At 43.0% G+C, this 20,558-nt stretch overlaps 1 protein-coding gene across 1 annotated transcript in view; it reads left to right on the top strand.

Annotated features, from left to right (window-relative positions):
• Nucleotides 1–19,731, top strand: part of LOC124046718 (FERM domain-containing protein 6-like) — a 63,648-nt gene extending 43,917 nt beyond the window's left edge. The window contains exons 10-14 of the mRNA XM_046367428.1: nucleotides 3,457–3,631; nucleotides 4,070–4,381; nucleotides 7,937–8,074; nucleotides 9,520–9,611; nucleotides 16,164–19,731. Of these exons, the coding sequence (XP_046223384.1) occupies nucleotides 3,457–3,631; nucleotides 4,070–4,381; nucleotides 7,937–8,074; nucleotides 9,520–9,611; nucleotides 16,164–16,460 (1,014 nt within the window). The 3' untranslated portion in view covers nucleotides 16,461–19,731. The remainder of the gene's footprint in view (nucleotides 1–3,456; nucleotides 3,632–4,069; nucleotides 4,382–7,936; nucleotides 8,075–9,519; nucleotides 9,612–16,163) is intronic.
• Nucleotides 19,732–20,558: the final 827 nt, after the last annotated feature.

The following is a 20,558-nucleotide window of genomic DNA, read 5'->3' as shown; positions in this document are numbered from 1 at the left end:
ACAACAAAACAAAAATCAACATGTCAGTTTAAGCTAGAGATCTGTTTTATGTCGTGCATCTGCTGTGACAGAGCTAGAGCTGTGTTTGTTAGACCACGAGACATCCCGCAAATCTGTGTTCTCACAAAATCATCTGTGTTGTCGAACAGTTTGGCCAACAAACTATTATGACCCCTCTAGAGAAAGATGACTCTCACGAACAAGATGGTGTTCTCCGCTTTGATCTTCTGCATGGAACTCGTCTGAATTTGGTTCAGTTGATCTGCCAACTTCTGTCTGTAGCATCCAAACAGTTTGGCCTATACACTAGTATGACCCCTCCGTGTAAAGGTGAGACTCTCACGAACACAAACATGCCACAGGCCTCACGACTCGTCTGAAGGTCCCCTGATATCAGTTGAAAAGTGCTAAAAATAAGGGGTTAAATACATGTTTTCTGATCTTTCTTATATCTCTCAGATATAGGACATGCACTTTTCATTTGGGGCTATTTGTTGTTGTAACGTCTACGCTGGAAGTCGGGAAGCAAGTTCAGGGAGTGACTTTATCATAAATACACAAGGAACAAAACAAGAAACACTAGTAGCGTACAGACATGAAACAAAGGAACAGAAACAACGCCTAGGGAAAGAACCAAAGGGAGTGACATGTTAATCAGGAAGGTTCATCAGGCAGGTGATTAGGTCTGATGATGCGCTTAACGATGGTGACAGGTGTGTGTAATAATGAGCAGCCTGACTACCTCGGGGCGCCGGAGGGGAGTGGGAGTATACATGACATTTGTTCTATGTAGTGAATCTGTTATTCAATGCTTTTGTATAGGCTAACAGCAGTAAGGCCAAATACCATTTTTAATTTTCTTTTAAATCAATACGGCAAGGGATCTTAAGATTTCAAATCACATAGACAAATAATCCATGGTATGACCTTCTTAAAACAATTCCATATAGCCTAGTAGACACTCCCCAAGCTTAGACCCCGGCTGAAACTCTCATGGTTTAATAATAAAGTGATCTTCAATACATCTAAAACTTATAACATGGTTTCGAACCAAATGCATTGTCAAAGAACTAAACCTCAACTGGAGTTGTGTGTGACCGTTGAGGAAGCTCATCTATAACACTGGATGGTCAAGTCATTGAGGAAGCTCATCTATAACACTGGATGGTCAAGTCATTGAGGAAGCTCATCTATAACACTGGATGGTCAAGTCATTGAGGAAGCTCATCTATAACACTGGATGGTCAAGTCATTGAGGAAGCTCATCTATAACACTGGATGGTCAAGTCATTGAGGAAGCTCATCTATAACACTGGAGTTGTGTGTGACCGTTGAGGAAGCTCATCTATAACACTGGATGGTCAAGTCGTTGAGGAAGCTCATCTATAACACTGGATGGTCAAGTCGTTGAGGAAGCTCATCTATAACACTGGATGGTCAAGTCGTTGAGGAAGCTCATCTATAACACTGGATGGTCAAGTCATTGAGGAAGCTCATCTATAACATTGGATGGTCAAGTCATTGAGGAAGCTCATCTATAACATTGGATGGTCAAGTCATTGAGGAAGCTCATCTATAACATTGGATGGTCAAGTCATTGAGGAAGCTCATCTATAACACTGGATGGTCAAGTCATTGAGGAAGCTCATCTATAACACTGGATGGTCAAGTCATTGAGGAAGCTCATCTATAACACTGGATGGTCAAGTCATTGAGGAAGCTCATCTATAACACTGGATGGTCAAGTCATTGAGGAAGCTCATCTATAACACTGGATGGTCAAGTCATTGAGGAAGCTCATCTATAACACTGGATGGTCAAGTCATTGAGGAAGCTCATCTATAACACTGGATGGTCAAGTCATTGAGGAAGCTCATCTATAACATTGGATGGTCAAGTCATTGAGGAAGCTCATCTATAACATTGGATGGTCAAGTCATTGAGGAAGCTCATCTATAACATTGGATGGTCAAGTCATTGAGGAAGCTCATCTATAACACTGGATGGTCAAGTCATTGAGGAAGCTCATCTATAACACTGGATGGTCAAGTCATTGAGGAAGCTCATCTATAACACTGGATGGTCAAGTCATTGAGGAAGCTCATCTATAACATTGGATGGTCAAGTCATTGAGGAAGCTAATCTATAACATTGGATGGTCAAGTCATTGAGGAAGCTCATCTATAACATTGGATGGTCAAGTCATTGAGGAAGCTAATCTATAACATTGGATGGTCAAGTCATTGAGGAAGCTCATCTATAACACAGGATGGTCAAGTCATTGAGGAAGCTAATCTCCTAGGTATAACATTGGATGGTCAATTATGGTCAAGTCATATTGACAAAGTAGTTGTGAAGATGGGGAGGGCTATGTCTGTTTATAAAAAAGATGTTCTGCGTTTTTGACACAAATCAACGGTACTAGTTGTTTAGACTGTGGTCTTGTCACATCTTGATTACTGTCCGGTAATGTGGTCAAATGCAGCAAAGAAAGACCTAACAAAGCTGCAGCTGACTCAAAACAGAGCAGCACGCCTCGCCCTTAACCTCACATACAGAACGAACGACAACAACAGCGTGCGTGCCATTCTTTCCTGGTTGAGTGTTGAAAAGAGATGAACTGCTTCTCTTAGTTTTAATGATAAATATTACTGTGATGAAAATTCCAGATTTTTGTCTGCGTAATCAAATAGCTTTCTGATCAGAATGTTAAAATGTAATTCACAGCAGCGCACCGTAATATACAGAGCCATGATCACATGCAATTCCCTTCAATCTCCAATTACTCAAACAGCAAAATGACCTTTTAAAGATGGGATGAAACAACATCTCATGGAACGGCGAGGACTGTAAAGAGACACACTTTTGTTTGTTTTATTGTTTATATATATTTTTTATTAATGCTCATATATTTTTTAGTATTATTGCTTATCGTATTTTCAGTTTGCTAGACTGTCCTCGTCTATCACTGTATCAGTGTTTTGTTACTTGTCATGCTTTGTGTTGTTCGTGGACCCCAGGAAGAGTAGCTGCTGCTACAAAAGCTAACGGAGATCCTAATAAACTAATAAGAAAACTTTGAAACGTGTCTGCAGTTGGGTTTGTGTCTTGTTTTGGTTGTAAGATGGGGGGGCGCAGAATAGTTTTCAAAGAAGAGACGGTTCTGCCCCCCCATTGTGTGTTTTTGCCTGTGGGGATATCTGGCTCTCTGGCGAAGTGTCTGAATCTTCTCATGTATATCCCTCTGGAAACAAACTGATCATTCAAAAAGATGCAACACTCACACTGGTGTCTGTTGAATCACACAGGATCGTCGCTCCATTAGTATCTCAGACACCAAGATCTTCCATGATCATAGTGTTACATCAGCTGGATGACGTGTAGATAGCATAGATAGCATAGAGATATCCTACAAGGATTCTAACTCCTATTCCTCTCTCGCTTGTCTGTTTTCAGGGTAAGAAGTTTGAGATCCTGCCGGATGGTCTCCCGTCAGCCCGTAAACTGATCTACTACACCGGTTGTCCCCTGCGGTCCCGCCACCTCCTACAGTTACTCAGCAACAGCCATCGCCTCTACATGAACCTGCAGCCTGTTCTCAAACAAGTCCGAAGGCTGGAGGAGAACGAAGGTACATTACATACCTGGACACACCTACCTGGCCATGCTGCCATCTTGCCATACTGGAGAAATTTGACTCCCAGGATTCTCCTGGTGTCTCTGTGAAATTCAGCATTCCTTCCCTTAGCCAGTTGTAATGTTGATATTTACATTTTAGCCATTTAGCACACACTCTTTTCCAGAGTGACTTATAAAAGCAATTAGGGTTAAGTGCCTTGCTCAAGGGCACAGACAGATTTTTAACCTAGTCTGCTCTGGGATTTGACCCAGCTACCTTTTCAGTTACCTGACCAATGTTCTTAAACCACTAGGCTACCTGCCGTCACATATACCTGTATGGCATATCCACGATTCCTTAGGAGTGAATTCTCTATTCTGACCAGCTCCTGTGAGGCTCTTTATCTGTGGTACTGCTGTGTCTAACCCTCTGTCTATCCCTCCTCTCCAGACAAGAAGCAGTACCGTGAGTCGTACATCAGCGATGCGTTGGAGCTGGATATGGACGGGCTGGACAAGCGTTCCCGGGCCAGCGGCAGCAGCGCCGGCAGCACCGTGTCTCACCTCAAACGCCTTTCTCGCCACTCCACCGCCAGCCACAGCAGCTCACGAACCTCTGGGGTGGAGACAGACAGTTTCCTGGCCCCTGGAGGGGCCCTACACAGGGCCCTGAGAACCTGCAGCTCTTCAACTACTAGCCATGGGAGCTCACACACCTCGGGGGTAGAGAGCGGGGGCAAGGAGCGGATTCTGGACGATGATGGTAAGGCAATCAATTACACACACAGCAAGGGACACGCACACGGCAAGGGACACGCACACGGCAAGGGACACGCACACGGCAAGGGACACACACACGGCAAGGGACGCACACATGGCAAAGGACACGCACACGGCAAGGGACACGCACACGGCAAGGGACACGCACACGGCAAGGGACATACACACGGCAAGGGACGCACACATGGCAAAGGACACGCACACGGCAAGGGACACGCACACGGCAAGGGACGCGCACACGGCAAGGGACGCGCACATGGCAAAGGACACGCACACGGCAAGGGACACGCACACGGCAAGGGACACACACACGGCAAGGGACGCACACACGGCAAGGGACGCACACACGGCAAGGGACACGCACACGGCAAGGGACACGCACACGGCAAGGGACACGCACACGGCAAGGGACACGCACACGGCAAAGGACACGCACACGGCAAGGGACACGCACACGGCAAGGGACACGCACACGGCAAGGGACACGCACACGGCAAGGGACACGCACACGGCAAGGGACACGCACACGGCAAGGGACACGCACACGGTCCCCCCAGAGATTAATATTAGTGTCTGTCTGTCTGACTGTCCCCCCAGAGATTAATATTAGTGTCTGTCTGACTGACTGTCTGACTGTCCCCCCAGAGATTAATATTAGTGTCTGTCTGACTGTCCCCCCAGAGATTAATATTAGTGTCTGTCTGTCTGACTGTCCCCCCAGAGATTAATATTAGTGTTTGTCTGACTGACTGTCTGACTGTCCCCCCAGAGATTAATATTAGTGTCTGTCTGACTGTCCCCCCAGAGGTTAATATTAGTTTCTGTCTGACTGTCCCCCAGAGATTAATATTAGTGTCTGTCTGACTGTCCCCCCAGAGATTAATATTAGTGTCTGTCTGACTGACTGTCTGACTGTCCCCCCAGAGATTAATATTAGTGTCTGTCTGACTGTCCCCCCAGAGGTTAATATTAGTTTCTGTTTGACTGTCCCCCCAGAGATTAATATTAGTGTCTGTCTGACTGTCCCCCCAGAGATTAATATTAGTGTCTGTCTGACTGTCCCCCCAGAGATTAATATTAGTGTCTGTCTGTCTGACTGTCCCCCCAGAGATTAATACTAGTGTCTGTCTGTCTGACTGTCCCCCCAGAGATTAATATTAGTGTCTGTCTGACTGACTGTCCCCCCAGAGATTAATATTAGTGTCTGTCTGTCTCACTGTCCCCCCAGAGGTTAATATTAGTGTCTGTCTGTCTCACTGTCCCCCCAGAGGTTAATATTAGTGTCTGTCTGACTGTCCCCCCAGAGGTTAATATTAGTGTCTGTCTGACTGTCCGTCCCCCCAGAGGTTAATACTAGTGTCTGTCTGACTGTCCCCCCAGAGATTAATATTACTGTCTGTCTGTCTGACTGTCTGACAGTTCCCCCAGAGATTAATATTACTGTCTGTCTGACTGTCCCCACAGAGATTAATATTACTGTCTGTCTGACTGTCCCCCCAGAGATTAATATTACTGTCTGTCTGACTGTCCCCCCAGAGATTAATATTAGTGTCTGTCTGACTGACTGTCCCCCCAGAGATTAATATTAGTGTCTGTCTGACTGTCCGTCCCCCCAGAGGTTAATATTAGTGTCTGTCTGACTGTCCCCCCAGAGGTTAATATTAGTGTCTGTCTGACTGTCCGTCCCCCCAGAGGTTAATACTAGTGTCTGTCTGACTGTCCCCCCAGAGGTTAATATTAGTATCTGTCTGACTGTCCCCCCAGAGGTTAATATTAGTGTCTGTCTGACTGTCCGTCCCCCCAGAGGTTAATATTAGTGTCTGTCTGACTGTCCGTCCCCCCAGAGGTTAATATTAGTGTCTGTCTGACTGTCCCCCAGAGGTTAATATTAGTGTCTGTCTGACTGTCCCCCCAGAGGTTAATATTAGTGTCTGTCTGACTGTCCCCCCAGAGGTTAATACTAGTGTCTGTCTGTCTGACTGTCCCCCCAGAGGTTAATACTAGTGTCTGCCTGACTGTCCCCCCAGAGGTTAATACTAGTGTCTGTCTGACTGTCCCCCCAGAGGTTAATACTAGTGTCTGTCTGACTGTCTGTCCCCCCAGAGGTTAATATTAGTGTCTGTCTGACTGTCCCCCCAGAGGTTAATATTAGTGTCCCCCAGAGGTTAATATTAGTGTCTGTCTGTCTGACTGTCCCCCCAGAGGTTAATACTAGTGTCTGTCTGACTGTCCCCCCAGAGGTCAATGCTAGTGTCTGTCTGACAGTCCCCCCAGAGGTTAATACTAGTGTCTGTCTGACTGTCCCCCCAGAGGTTAATATTAGTGTCTGTCTGACTGTCCGTCCCCCCAGAGGTTAATATTAGTGTCTGTCTGACTGTCCCCCCAGAGGTTAATATTAGTGTCTGTCTGACTGTCCCCCAGAGGTTAATATAGTGTCCCCCCCCAGAGGTTAATACTAGTGTCTGTCTGACTGTCCCCCAGAGGTTAATATTAGTGTCTGTCTGACTGTCCCCCAGAGGTTAATATTAGTGTCTGTCTGACTGTCCCCCCAGAGGTTAATATTAGTGTCTGTCTGACTGTCCCCCCCAGAGGTTAATATTAGTGTCTGTCTGACTGTCCGTCCCCCCAGAGGTTAATATTAGTGTCTGTCTGACTGTCCGTCCCCCCAGAGGTTAATATTAGTGTCTGTCTGACTGTCCCCCCCCAGAGGTTAATATTAGTGTCTGTCTGACTGTCCCCCCAGAGGTTAATATTAGTGTCTGTCTGACTGTCCCCCCAGAGGTTAATATTAGTGTCTGTCTGACTGTCCCCCCAGAGGTTAATACTAGTGTCTGTCTGTCTGACTGTCCCCCCAGAGGTTAATACTAGTGTCTGCCTGACTGTCCCCCCAGAGGTTAATACTAGTGTCTGTCTGACTGTCCCCCCAGAGGTTAATACTAGTGTCTGTCTGACTGTCCGTCCCCCCAGAGGTTAATATTAGTGTCTGTCTGACTGTCCGTCCCCCCAGAGGTTAATATTAGTGTCTGTCTGTCTGACTGTCCCCCCAGAGGTTAATACTAGTGTCTGTCTGACTGTCCCCCCAGAGGTTAATGCTAGTGTCTGTCTGACAGTCCCCCCAGAGGTTAATACTAGTGTCTGTCTGACTGTCCCCCAGAGGTTAATATTAGTGTCTGTCTGACTGTCCGTCCCCCAGAGGTTAATATTAGTGTCTGTCTGACTGTCCCCCAGAGGTTAATATTAGTGTCTGTCTGACTGTCCGTCCCCCAGAGGTTAATACTAGTGTACTAGTGTCTGTCTGACTGTCCCCCAGAGGTTAATATTAGTGTCTGTCTGACTGTCCCCCCAGAGGTTAATATTAGTGTCTGTCTGACTGTCCGTCCCCCCAGAGGTTAATATTAGTGTCTGTCTGACTGTCCGTCCCCCCAGAGGTTAATACTAGTGTCTGTCTGACTGTCCGTCCCCCCAGAGGTTAATATTAGTGTCTGTCTGACTGTCCGTCCCCCCAGAGGTTAATACTAGTGTCTGTCTTTACCTCCAGAGATTGAGATGTTAGTGGACGACCCGAAAGACTATGAGGAGCTCCATGAGCTGACCCTGGACCTGAACCAGGACCTGTGCATCCACATCACCGAGGACATGCTGACCATGTCCCCTGACCAGACCAACGGATACTCTGGTACATACAACCACTGTCTTAGCTTCTCTACCAAGACCAGATCAACATATACTCTGGTACATACAACTACTGTCTTATCTTCCCACACCAGACCAACGGATACTCTGGTACATACAACCACTGTATTATCTTATCTCCCCACACCAGACCAACGGATACTCTGGTACATACAACTACTGTCTTATCTTCCCACACCAGACCAACGGATACTCTGGTACATACAACCACTGTCTTATCTTATCTCCCCACACCAGACCAACGGATACTCTGGTACATACAACCACTGTCTTATCTTATCTTCCCACACCAGACCAACGGATACTCTGGTACATACAACCACTGTCTTATCTTATCTCCCCACACCAGACCAATGGATACTCTGGTACATACAACCACTGTCTTATCTTATCTACCCACACCAGACCAACGGATACTCTGGTACATACAACCACTGTCTTATCTCCCCACACCAGACCAACGGATACTCTGGTACATACAACCATTGTCTTATCTACCCACACCAGAGCAACGGATACTCTGGTACATACAACCACTGTCTTATCTTATCTCCCCACACCAGACCAACGGATACTCTGGTACATACAACCACTGTCTTATCTTATCTCCCCACACCAGACCAACGGATACTCTGGTACATACAACCACTGTATTATCTTATCTCCCCACACCAGACCAACGGATACTCTGGTACATACAACCACTGTCTTATCTTATCTACCCACACCAGACCAACGGATACTCTGGTACATACAACCACTGTCTTATCTTCCCACACCAGATCAACATATACTCTGGTACATACAACCACTGTCTTATCTTATCTTCCCACACCAGATCAACATATACTCTGGTACATACAACCACTGTCTTATCTTATCTACCCACACTAGACCAACAGATACTCTGGTACATACAACCACTGTCTTATCTTCCCACACCAGACCAACGGATACTCTGGTACATACAACCACTGTCTTATCTTCCCACACCAGACCAACGGATACTCTGGTACAATACAACCACTGTCTTAGCTTCTCTACCAAGACCAGATCAACATATACTCTGGTACATACAACCACTGTCTTATCTTCCCACACCAGACCAACGGATACTCTGGTACATACAACCACTGTATTATCTACCCACACCAGACCAACGGATACTCTGGTACATACAACCACTGTCTTATCTACCCACACCAGACCAACGGATACTCTGGTACATACAACCACTGTCTTTATTTTCTACCCAGTCCAGGCTCTGGTACATACAACCTCTTACTGTCTTGCTGTCTTCATTCACTCATTTAGGACAGCCTCCTATCTCAGTGAGACTGGTTGAATTGAACTTGGCTGGGTGGTCAACAGATGGTGCTGTATTAGTTGTTGTTTTTATGAATGTCATCCTCTCTGTCTGCACTGTAGGACTCATAGTGAAGGAGGTCAGCTCATCCACCTCCAGTTCCTCTGAGACAGTTGTGAAGATGAGAGGCCAGAGCATTGAGTCTCTTCCTCAGGTCAGTGACAGTTTATCCTGTTTGGTACTGACTAGGGATGTTAACCTGTCTAGCGGAACCCCGTTCAAAAAAATCTAATTTTACATTGGCGCGTTACGTTCAGTAGTTCTAAAACATGCGGTGGTTGTGCAGAGAGCCAAATGAATTCCCAGAACTACTCATTATAAATGTTGATGAAAATTCTAGTGTTATACATGGAACTTTAGATACACTTCTCCTTAATGCAGCAGCTGTGTCAGATTTCAAAAAAACTTTATGGAAAAAGCATAATCTGAGAACGGCGCTCAGAGCCCAAACCAGCCAGAGAAATATCCACCATGTTGGGTAGTCAACATTATTCATAAATAGCATTATAAATATTCACTTACCTTTGATGATCTTCATCAGAATGCACTCCCAGAAATCAGAGTTCCACAATAAATGATTGTTTTGTTCGATATTGTCCATCATTTATGTCCATTTATGTCCAATAGCTTCTTTTGTTAGGGCGTTTGGTAAACAAATCCAAAAGCGCGATCTGGTCCAGTCGGACGAAACGCTCAAAAAGTTATATTACAGGTCGAAGAAACTTGTCAAACTAAGTATAGAATCAATCTTTTGGATGTTTTTATCATAAAAGTTCAATAATGTTCCAACCGGAGAATTCCATTGTCTGTAGAAAAACCATGGAATGAGAGCTAACTCTCTCGTGACCGCGCGTCATGAGGCTGTGACACTCTGCCAGACCACTGACTCAAAGAGCTCTCATCCGGTCCCACTTCACAGTAGAAGCCTCATTCAAGTTTCTAAAGACTATTGACATCTAGTGGAAGCCTTAGGAAGTGCATCTTGACCCATATCCCACTGTGTATTTGATAGGGCTGAGTTCAAAAACTACAAACCTCAGATTTCCCACTTCCTGTTTGGATTTTTTCTCAGGTTTTTCCCTGCCATATGAGTTCTGTTATACTCACAGACATCATTCAAACAGTTTTAGAAATTTTTAAGTGTTTTCTATCCAATACTAATAATAATATGCATATATTAGCATCTAGGACTGAGTAGGAGGCAGTTCACTCTGGGCACGCTATTCATCCAAAAGTGAAAATGCTGCCCCCTATCCCAAAGAACTTTTAACAGTTAACCGTTTACCGGTCATGCTTATCGGCCTATAGGTCAATTTGCATAATGGAATTAAATTGATGTGTGTGTATTGTCGTTAGTTCGTCATGCATCTTCTTTATAACACGCGCACAGCATATGCTACATGAGCACAACAAAATCACCGGTTGGACAGTGAGACCTGTTCTATTGGTATTCATATGAATTCTATTTTGTTGTCCAGAAGCCAAAGACACAATCCTAGTCATATTAGCAACACAATCCTAGTCATATTAACAACCCCCATCCTAGTCATATTAACAACCCCCATCCTAGTCATATTAACAACCCCCATCCTAGTCATATTAGCAACACAATCCTAGTCATATTAACAACCCATCCTAGTCATATTAACAACCCCCATCCTAGTCATATTAACAACCCATCCTAGTCATATTAACAACCCATCCTAGTCATATTAACAACCCATCCTAGTCATATTAACAACCCATCCTAGTCATATTAACAACCCCCATCCTAGTCATATTAACAACCCCCATCCTAGTCATATTAACAACCCCCATCCTAGTCATATTAACAACCCCCATCCTAGTCATATTAACAACCCCCATCCTTGTCATATTAACAACCCCCATCCTAGTCATATTAACAACCCCCATCCTAGTCATATTAACAACCCATCCTAGTCATATTAACAACCCATCCTAGTCATATTAACAACCCATCCTAGTCATATTAACAACCCCCATCCTAGTCATATTAACAACCCCCATCCTAGTCATATTAACAACCCATCCTAGTCATATTAACAACCCCCATCCTAGTCATATTAACAACCCCCATCCTAGTCATATTAACAACCCATCCTAGTCATATTAACAACCCCCCCCATCCTAGTCATATTAACAACCCATCCTAGTCATATTAACAACCCATCCTAGTCATATTAACAACCCCCCTATCCTAGTCATATTAACAACCCCCATCCTAGTCATATTAACAACCCATCCTAGTCATATTAACAACCCCCATCCTAGTCATATTAACAACCCATCCTAGTCATATTAACAACCCCCATCCTAGTCATATTAACAACCCCCATCCTAGTCATATTAACAACCCCCATCCTAGTCATATTAACAACCCATCCTAGTCATATTAACAACCCATCCTAGTCATATTAACAACCCATCCTAGTCATATTAACAACCCATCCTAGTCATATTAACAACCCATCCTAGTCATATTAACAACCCATCCTAGTCATATTAACAACCCATCCTAGTCATATTAACAACCCCCATCCTAGTCATATTAACAACCCATCCTAGTCATATTAACAACCCATCCTAGTCAACCCCCATATTAACAACCCATCCTAGTCATATTAACAACCCATCCTAGTCATATTAACAACCCCCATCCTAGTCATATTAACAACCCCCATCCTAGTCATATTAACAACCCCCATCCTAGTCATATTAACAACCCCCATCCTAGTCATATTAACAACCCCATCCTAGTCATATTAACAACCCATCCTAGTCATATTAACAACCCATCCTAGTCATATTAACAACCCATCCTAGTCATATTAACAACCCATCCTAGTCATATTAACAACCCATCCTAGTCATATTAACAACCCCCATCCTAGTCATATTAACAACCCCCATCCTAGTCATATTAACAACCCATCCTAGTCATATTAACAACCCATCCTAGTCATATTAACAACCCATCCTAGTCATATTAACAACCCATCCTAGTCATATTAACAACCCCCATCCTAGTCATATTAACAACCCCCATCCTAGTCATATTAACAACCCATCCTAGTCATATTAACAACCCATCCTAGTCATATTAACAACCCCCATCCTAGTCATATTAACAACCCATCCTAGTCATATTAACAACCCATCCTAGTCATATTAACAACCCATCCTAGTCATATTAACAACCCATCCTAGTCATATTAACAACCCCCATCCTAGTCATATTAACAACCCATCCTAGTCATATTAACAACCAATCCTAGTCATATTAACAACCCATCCTAGTCATATTAGCAACACAATCCTAGTCATATTAACAACCCATCCTAGTCATATTAACAACCCCCATCCTAGTCATATTAACAACCCATCCTAGTCATATTAACAACCCATCCTAGTCATATTAACAACCCATCCTAGTCATATTAACAACCCATCCTAGTCATATTAACAACCCCCATCCTAGTCATATTAACAACCCCCATCCTAGTCATATTAACAACCCCCATCCTAGTCATATTAACAACCCCCATCCTAGTCATATTAACAACCCCCATCCTAGTCATATTAACAACCCCCATCCTAGTCATATTAACAACCCCATCCTAGTCATATTAACAACCCATCCTAGTCATATTAACAACCCCCCCCATCCTAGTCATATTAACAACCCCTATCCTAGTCATATTAACAACCCCCATCATATTAACAACCCCCATAGTCATATTAACAACCCATCCTAGTCATATTAACAACCCCCATCCTAGTCATATTAACAACCCCCATCCTAGTCATATTAACAACCCATCCTAGTCATATTAACAACCCCCATCCTAGTCATATTAACAACCCCCATCCTAGTCATATTAACAACCCATCCTAGTCATATTAACAACCCCCCTATCCTAGTCATATTAACAACCCCCATCCTAGTCATATTAACAACCCCCATCCTAGTCATATTAACAACCCATCCTAGTCATATTAACAACCCATCCTAGTCATATTAACAACCCCCATCCTAGTCATATTAACAACCCCCATCCTAGTCATATTAACAACCCATCCTAGTCATATTAACAACCCATCCTAGTCATATTAACAACCCATCCTAGTCATATTAACAACCCATCCTAGTCATATTAACAACCCCCATCCTAGTCATATTAACAACCCATCCTAGTCATATTAACAACCCCCATCCTAGTCATATTAACAACCCATCCTAGTCATATTAACAACCCCCATCCTAGTCATATTAACAACCCCCATCCTAGTCATATTAACAACCCATCCTAGTCATATTAACAACCCCCATCCTAGTCATATTAACAACCCCCATCCTAGTCATATTAACAACCCATCCTAGTCATATTAACAACCCCCATCCTAGTCATATTAACAACCCCCATCCTAGTCATATTAACAACCCATCCTAGTCATATTAACAACCCATCCTAGTCATATTAACAACCCATCCTAGTCATATTAACAACCCATCCTAGTCATATTAACAACCCCATCCTAGTCATATTAACAACCCCATCCTAGTCATATTAACAACCCATCCTAGTCATATTAACAACCCATCCTAGTCATATTAACAACCCCATCCTAGTCATATTAACAACCCATCCTAGTCATATTAACAACCCATCCTAGTCATATTAACAACCCATCCTAGTCATATTAACAACCCCCATCCTAGTCATATTAACAACCCATCCTAGTCATATTAACAACCCATCCTAGTCATATTAACAACCCATCCTAGTCATATTAACAACCCATCCTAGTCATATTAACAACCCATCCTAGTCATATTAACAACCCCCATCCTAGTCATATTAACAACCCCCATCCTAGTCATATTAACAACCCCCATCCTAGTCATATTAACAACTCATCCTAGTCATATTAACAACCCCCATCCTAGTCATATTAACAACCCCCATCCTAGTCATATTAACAACCCCCATCCTAGTCATATTAACAACCCATCCTAGTCATATTAACAACCCCCATCCTAGTCATATTAACAACCCATCCTAGTCATATTAACAACCCCCTATCCTAGTCATATTAACAACCCCCATCCTAGTCATATTAACAACCCCCATCCTAGTCATATTAACAACCCATCCTAGTCATATTAACAACCCATCCTAGTCATATTAACAACCCATCCTAGTCATATTAACAACCCATCCTAGTCATATTAACAACCCCCATCCTAGTCATATTATTAACAACCCCCATCCTAGTCATATTAACAACCCCCATCCTAGTCATATTAACAACCCATCCTAGTCATATTAACAACCCCCATCCTAGTCATATTAACAACCCCCATCCTAGTCATATTAACAACCCCCATCATAGTCATATTAACAACCCATCCTAGTCATATTAACAACCCATCCTAGTCATATTAACAACCCCCATCCTAGTCATATTAACAACCCCCATCCTAGTCATATTAACAACCCCCATCCTAGTCATATTAACAACCCCCATCCTAGTCATATTAACAACCCATCCTAGTCATATTAACAACCCCCATCCTAGTCATATTAACAACCCCCATCCTAGTCATATTAACAACCCATCCTAGTCATATTAACAACCCCCATCCTAGTCATATTAACAACCCCCATCCTAGTCATATTAACAACCCCCATCCTAGTCATATTAACAACCCCCATCCTAGTCATATTAACAACCCATCCTAGTCATATTAACAACCCCATCCTAGTCATATTAACAACCCCCATCCTAGTCATATTAACAACCCCCATCCTAGTCATATTAACAACCCATCCTAGTCATATTAACAACCCCCATCCTAGTCATATTAACAACCCATCCTAGTCATATTAACAACCCCCATCCTAGTCATATTAACAACCCCCATCCTAGTCATATTAACAACCCCCATCCTAGTCATATTAACAACCCATCCTAGTCATATTAACAACCCCCATCCTAGTCATATTAACAACCCCCATCCTAGTCATATTAACAACCCATCCTAGTCATATTAACAACCCATCCTAGTCATATTAACAACCCATCCTAGTCATATTAACAACCCCCATCCTAGTCATATTAACAACCCCCATCCTAGTCATATTAACAACCCCCATCCTAGTCATATTAACAACCCCCATCCTAGTCATATTAACAACCCCCATCCTAGTCATATTAACAACCCCCATCCTAGTCATATTAACAACCCCCCCATCCTAGTCATATTAACAACCCCATCCTAGTCATATTAACAACCCCCATCCTAGTCATATTAACAACCCCATCCTAGTCATATTAACAACCCCCATCCTAGTCATATTAACAACCCCCATCCTAGTCATATTAACAACCCCCATCCTAGTCATATTAACAACCCATCCTAGTCATATTAACAACCCCCATCCTAGTCATATTAACAACCCATCCTAGTCATATTAACAACCCATCCTAGTCATATTAACAACCCATCCTAGTCATATTAACAACCCCCATCCTAGTCATATTAACAACCCATCCTAGTCATATTAACAACCCCCATCCTAGTCATATTAACAACAAGGGAAAAGGCAAGTACAGCAGTTTTTACATTGTTAAAAAAATGGAATATATTTACTGATTGTTTAGTTTTCCTTCTGTTCCCCAGACGACGGTGTGCAGGAAGCCTCAGACATCGACGGACCGCCACAGCCAATCCCTGGACGATGTGCGTCTCTACCAGAAGGGCTGCCTCCAATGGGCGGAGCTATGCCAGGACACCGCCCACAGCTACACCTTCGGCTGTGCCCAGGAGCTGAGCGACAGCAGTGGTTACCAGGGCAACCTTGCCGAGCAGTGCGCCGGGATCCGCGGTGATCAGCTTGACGGCTTCCCCATCAAGAGGACCAGCAAGTACTTCTCCCTGGAGCTGACCAGCGACGAGGTCCCAGAGTTTGTGGTGTGATGGATGGATGGGGGAGGCAAAAAAGTGTGGCCTCATGACCCCTGCCTCCACTGCTCAGACCTGTAGGTGCCTCAGGAAACAGAATGGGACGAGAGAAGAGTGTTTGAGGTTTGGAGAGGTGATGCTTGGTTTATCTGTCTGTTGCCATAACCTGTCAGCCATAACAGCCATCTGCACCATAGTGGGAAGAGTCAGGAGGTTAAAAGCCCTATAATCCACCAGAATGACATCACCAGTCAACGTAACCATGGTAACACCTGAGACGACCTACACCGGAGAGACAGATAACTGATAACGAAAGCCCTTTCAGAGGAATCTTTTGCCAAAACGGGGGTATAATAACAAATATTTAAAAAATAAAAGGATAAACCTTTTCTGGGTTTCAAGAAAAGCTGACAGCATCTTTTAATCGGACTGATAATAGTCCACAGTGACACTCTGGTTGGGAGAGTAAAGGGAAAAGTTAAGGAACGGCAAGGAATATCTCACCATCACCCTGTTATTTATACAACCTCTGACTTTCTTCCAAAGCATGTACTTTATCCAGAATGGTTTTTTGGATCTGAACCTTGGGTGTGCTAAGCAAAATAATGCTTTCACAGAAAAATAAAATCAACGTCTTGTGTTTGCCTACTATGACTTTACTAACGCAGTACTACACACATACCATAAAACACACACAGCCAATATCAAAATGTTCTGCCATGAAGAGTAGATCCCACTCCTTCCCCTACAAAAAATACATAGTGAAGCTATTTGTGCTATGAACCAAAGACAAGTTGCATTAAACTAAAGAAAACATGTCATGTCCACTTATTATTATTATTATTATTATTGTAGTGTGTAACCAATCAATCAAATGATACAGCTTTGTGAGTCCATGACAGGATATTATGACGTCACAATGAGCAGGATCTGGATTGGTCCAGAATCTAGAGGTTGATCCAGAAGAAGAAACACTGGTGATGTCCTGCATCTCCCTTCCCTCTGTCTCCAGTATGTAGTATGTATGACGTGATATGACATCATCTCGGAGCCCAGAACCAAATCCAGCATGCGCTAGTCTGAGATTAGACATGACACGCCATTTCTCCTCTCTTTGCCAGGAAGTGCAATGTGCCAACAGTTCCTCTGTAGAGCTGTCTGCTCGTGTGGGGAGGAGACTGAAATTAGGAACACACCCCACATGCCTTCATTATACCTATGCAAGTCCTGAACCACAACCGTGCCTTGACAATCAATCCCAGCTTCTCGCTTAGCAACACTTGACCACACGAATCACGGAGATCTGTTTTTATGTCATACGGCTCCCCTCTACCTTTATTGTTGCTCAGCAGTATATTTGGTATTTAATCATTGACATCAGACTTTAAAAATCATTATTCAAACAGTCTGTTTATTAACCAGTAATCATTGAAGGGGATTACCTCTATAATGATGTCATCTACCATCCCTATCCTACCATCCTTATAACAGACATATTTGAATCTGTGACAGTTCGTTTCCTGTCACGCGACGTGGAGAACGGGCAACGTCATTGGCTGTTTCAGGTCTGCTCTGTTGCTTGGGGCAGGATGAGTTTCTACATGCCCTCACCTGTCTGTGTGCGCAGAGCTGAGAAAATCCAAGACGTAATCCACACACAGACAAAATGGAGTTTGTTAGTGTTTAGGCCAGCTCTCAAACTGGGATTTAGACTTTTCTTTCTGTATGCTGAAACATTATGATATTATTATTCACTCAGCTGTCTTTGTTAGTTTTGGGGGTTGTCGTGTTTGTTCTGTCTCAATTTATTATTTCAAACTGGAACTTGTTACAACATTTACAGTTACTTTTTATTTGATCATTTTAGCTAATTGGAAGTTTTAAGTAATATTTTTGGAATGGAGCTTTTTTAGAACAATGAGATGCATTGTATTCTTTTGAAAAGTTATTATTTGTGTGCGGTTGATGTCAGTCAGTATTATAAGCAGTGCACATTTATGTGACAGTATTACAAACCTGTGAAATCACATTCACTTTTAAAAAAATATTGTGCCCTTTTTTTTTTTACCCAGCGATAGTCTCATTTCATCTTACAGTAGCTGAAGAAAGTTGATGCCTAAGGATTTTTACATTGCTCAGTTAATTGGCCAAAGAGCTAAACAATTTTCACAAGTCAAGTCATGTTCATATAAAGATGTCTTTATTATACCTTACTATGTGTGGATCCAGACAAGGCTGTCTGGCCTCTTTTTGTTCTTTTTTTTTTGTCCAATGATCTATTCTCTTAGAGTTCTAACTAATACATCTCCAAACCATACCTTCTCAATAGAAATGGAAAGTAGAGTTTGTCTTCCAAATGTCTTTCACACAGTACTTTTGCATTTCTTCCCCACTCAGTAAAACCTTATTGAGAAGGCCGTGTCAGTATCATTAACCTCTTCATTTCATGTATGGTAATAGTACACTATGCATGTACATTTGTAATCCTAGCCTCATTTGTGTTACCTAATATCTCTGGAGTAATAAACAAAATGCGACTTCCTGATGTATTTGGAATTATAGACCACTATGTCCCTCAGTTAAGTAATTGTTTTGGATCAACATTCTCGCTGAGCTTTTCCAATGCTGCTCCAGGGAGCTACGTATGCTCTAGAACCTTGTTTTAGAATGTTCTAGAAACAGCTCTGCTGTGGTACAGTGGAGAGACCTGACAGTTCCACTTCTCTTCACAGCTGGTCTCATCAGCTGGACACATCGGCCTAGAACCGCAGAGCAAGGTGTCTTGATCTAGAACCACAGATCAGGCCAAGGCAGCAAGACGTGATTGTTGGAAAAAATGTGTAATAATGAATACACTTATAAAATTGATATTGTTGTGTGATTTCAAAGTAAAAGCGCATACTGTAACATTTCATTTCTAACGACATGTACCTAGCTTCTCTTTTTTTACTCTTATAATTTCTACTTATTAATATTTGGGTATCCGAGCAAACAAACACTATTTTTTTCTGGTAGATCATTGATGTTCTATGCTGTATAAAGCCAGTGTGTGTCCAGGTGCACCGCCATAAAACCAGAACAACAACCTGAACAACCTTAGCATTGTGTTAAACTCTCTCATTTGGTGGCTTAGCTTCTACACGCACCCTTACTGTATGTCTGCAACTAAGTATCCATAGTCCTTTCTGTGAAAGGATCGCCCTTCAGGAAAAAATGAATGATTTAGTTGTTTTGTCAAACCTTGTTGTAGTGAAACAATATTCAATAAAAAAAAATACATTTATTTGTCTAAGCTGTCCTGACCTCTCTGATATTCTGTTTGGTCAATGTTGTGCAAGACAATATACGCTGAGTGTACAAAACATTAAGAACACCTACTCTTTCCATGACAGCTTTCACCTGGTCAACCTACTCCATGACAGATTTCACCTGGTCAACCTACTCCATGACAGATTTCACCTGGTCAACCTACTCCATGACAGCTTTCACCTGGTCAATCTACTCCATGACAGCTTTCACCTGGTCAACCTACTCCATGACAGCTTTCACCTGGTCAACCTACTCCATGACAGATTTCACCTGGTCAACCAGCTACCTCCATGACAGCTTTCACCTGGTCAACCTACTCCATGACAGCTTTCACCTGACAGCTTTCACCTGGTCAACCTACTCCATGACAGCTTTCACCTGGTCAACCTACTCCATGACAGCTTTCACCTGGTCAATCTACTCCATGACAGCTTTCACCTGGTCAACCTACTCCATGACAGCTTTCACCTGGTCAACCTACTCCATGACAGCTTTCACCTGGTCAACCTACTCCATGACAGCTTTCACCTGGTCAACCTACTCCATGACAGCTTTCACCTGGTCAACCTACTCCATGACAGCTTTCACCTGGTCAATCTATGATCCCTTATTGATTTAACCTGTTCAATCCACTTCAATCAGTGTAGATGAAGGGGAGGATTTTTAGGACTTGAGACAATTGAGACATGGATTGTGTATGTGTGCCATTCAGAGGGTGAATGGGCAAGACAAATGATTTAAGTGCCTTTGAACGAGATATTATAGTAGGTGTCAGGCGTACCAGTTTGAGTTTGTCAAGAACTA

Source organism: Oncorhynchus gorbuscha, linkage group LG10 (assembly GCF_021184085.1).
Source record: "Oncorhynchus gorbuscha isolate QuinsamMale2020 ecotype Even-year linkage group LG10, OgorEven_v1.0, whole genome shotgun sequence".
NCBI classification, from domain to species: Eukaryota; Metazoa; Chordata; class Actinopteri; order Salmoniformes; family Salmonidae; genus Oncorhynchus; species Oncorhynchus gorbuscha.
The sequence above is the reverse complement of the archived record's forward strand: the minus strand, read 5'-3'. Positions and strand labels throughout refer to the sequence as shown.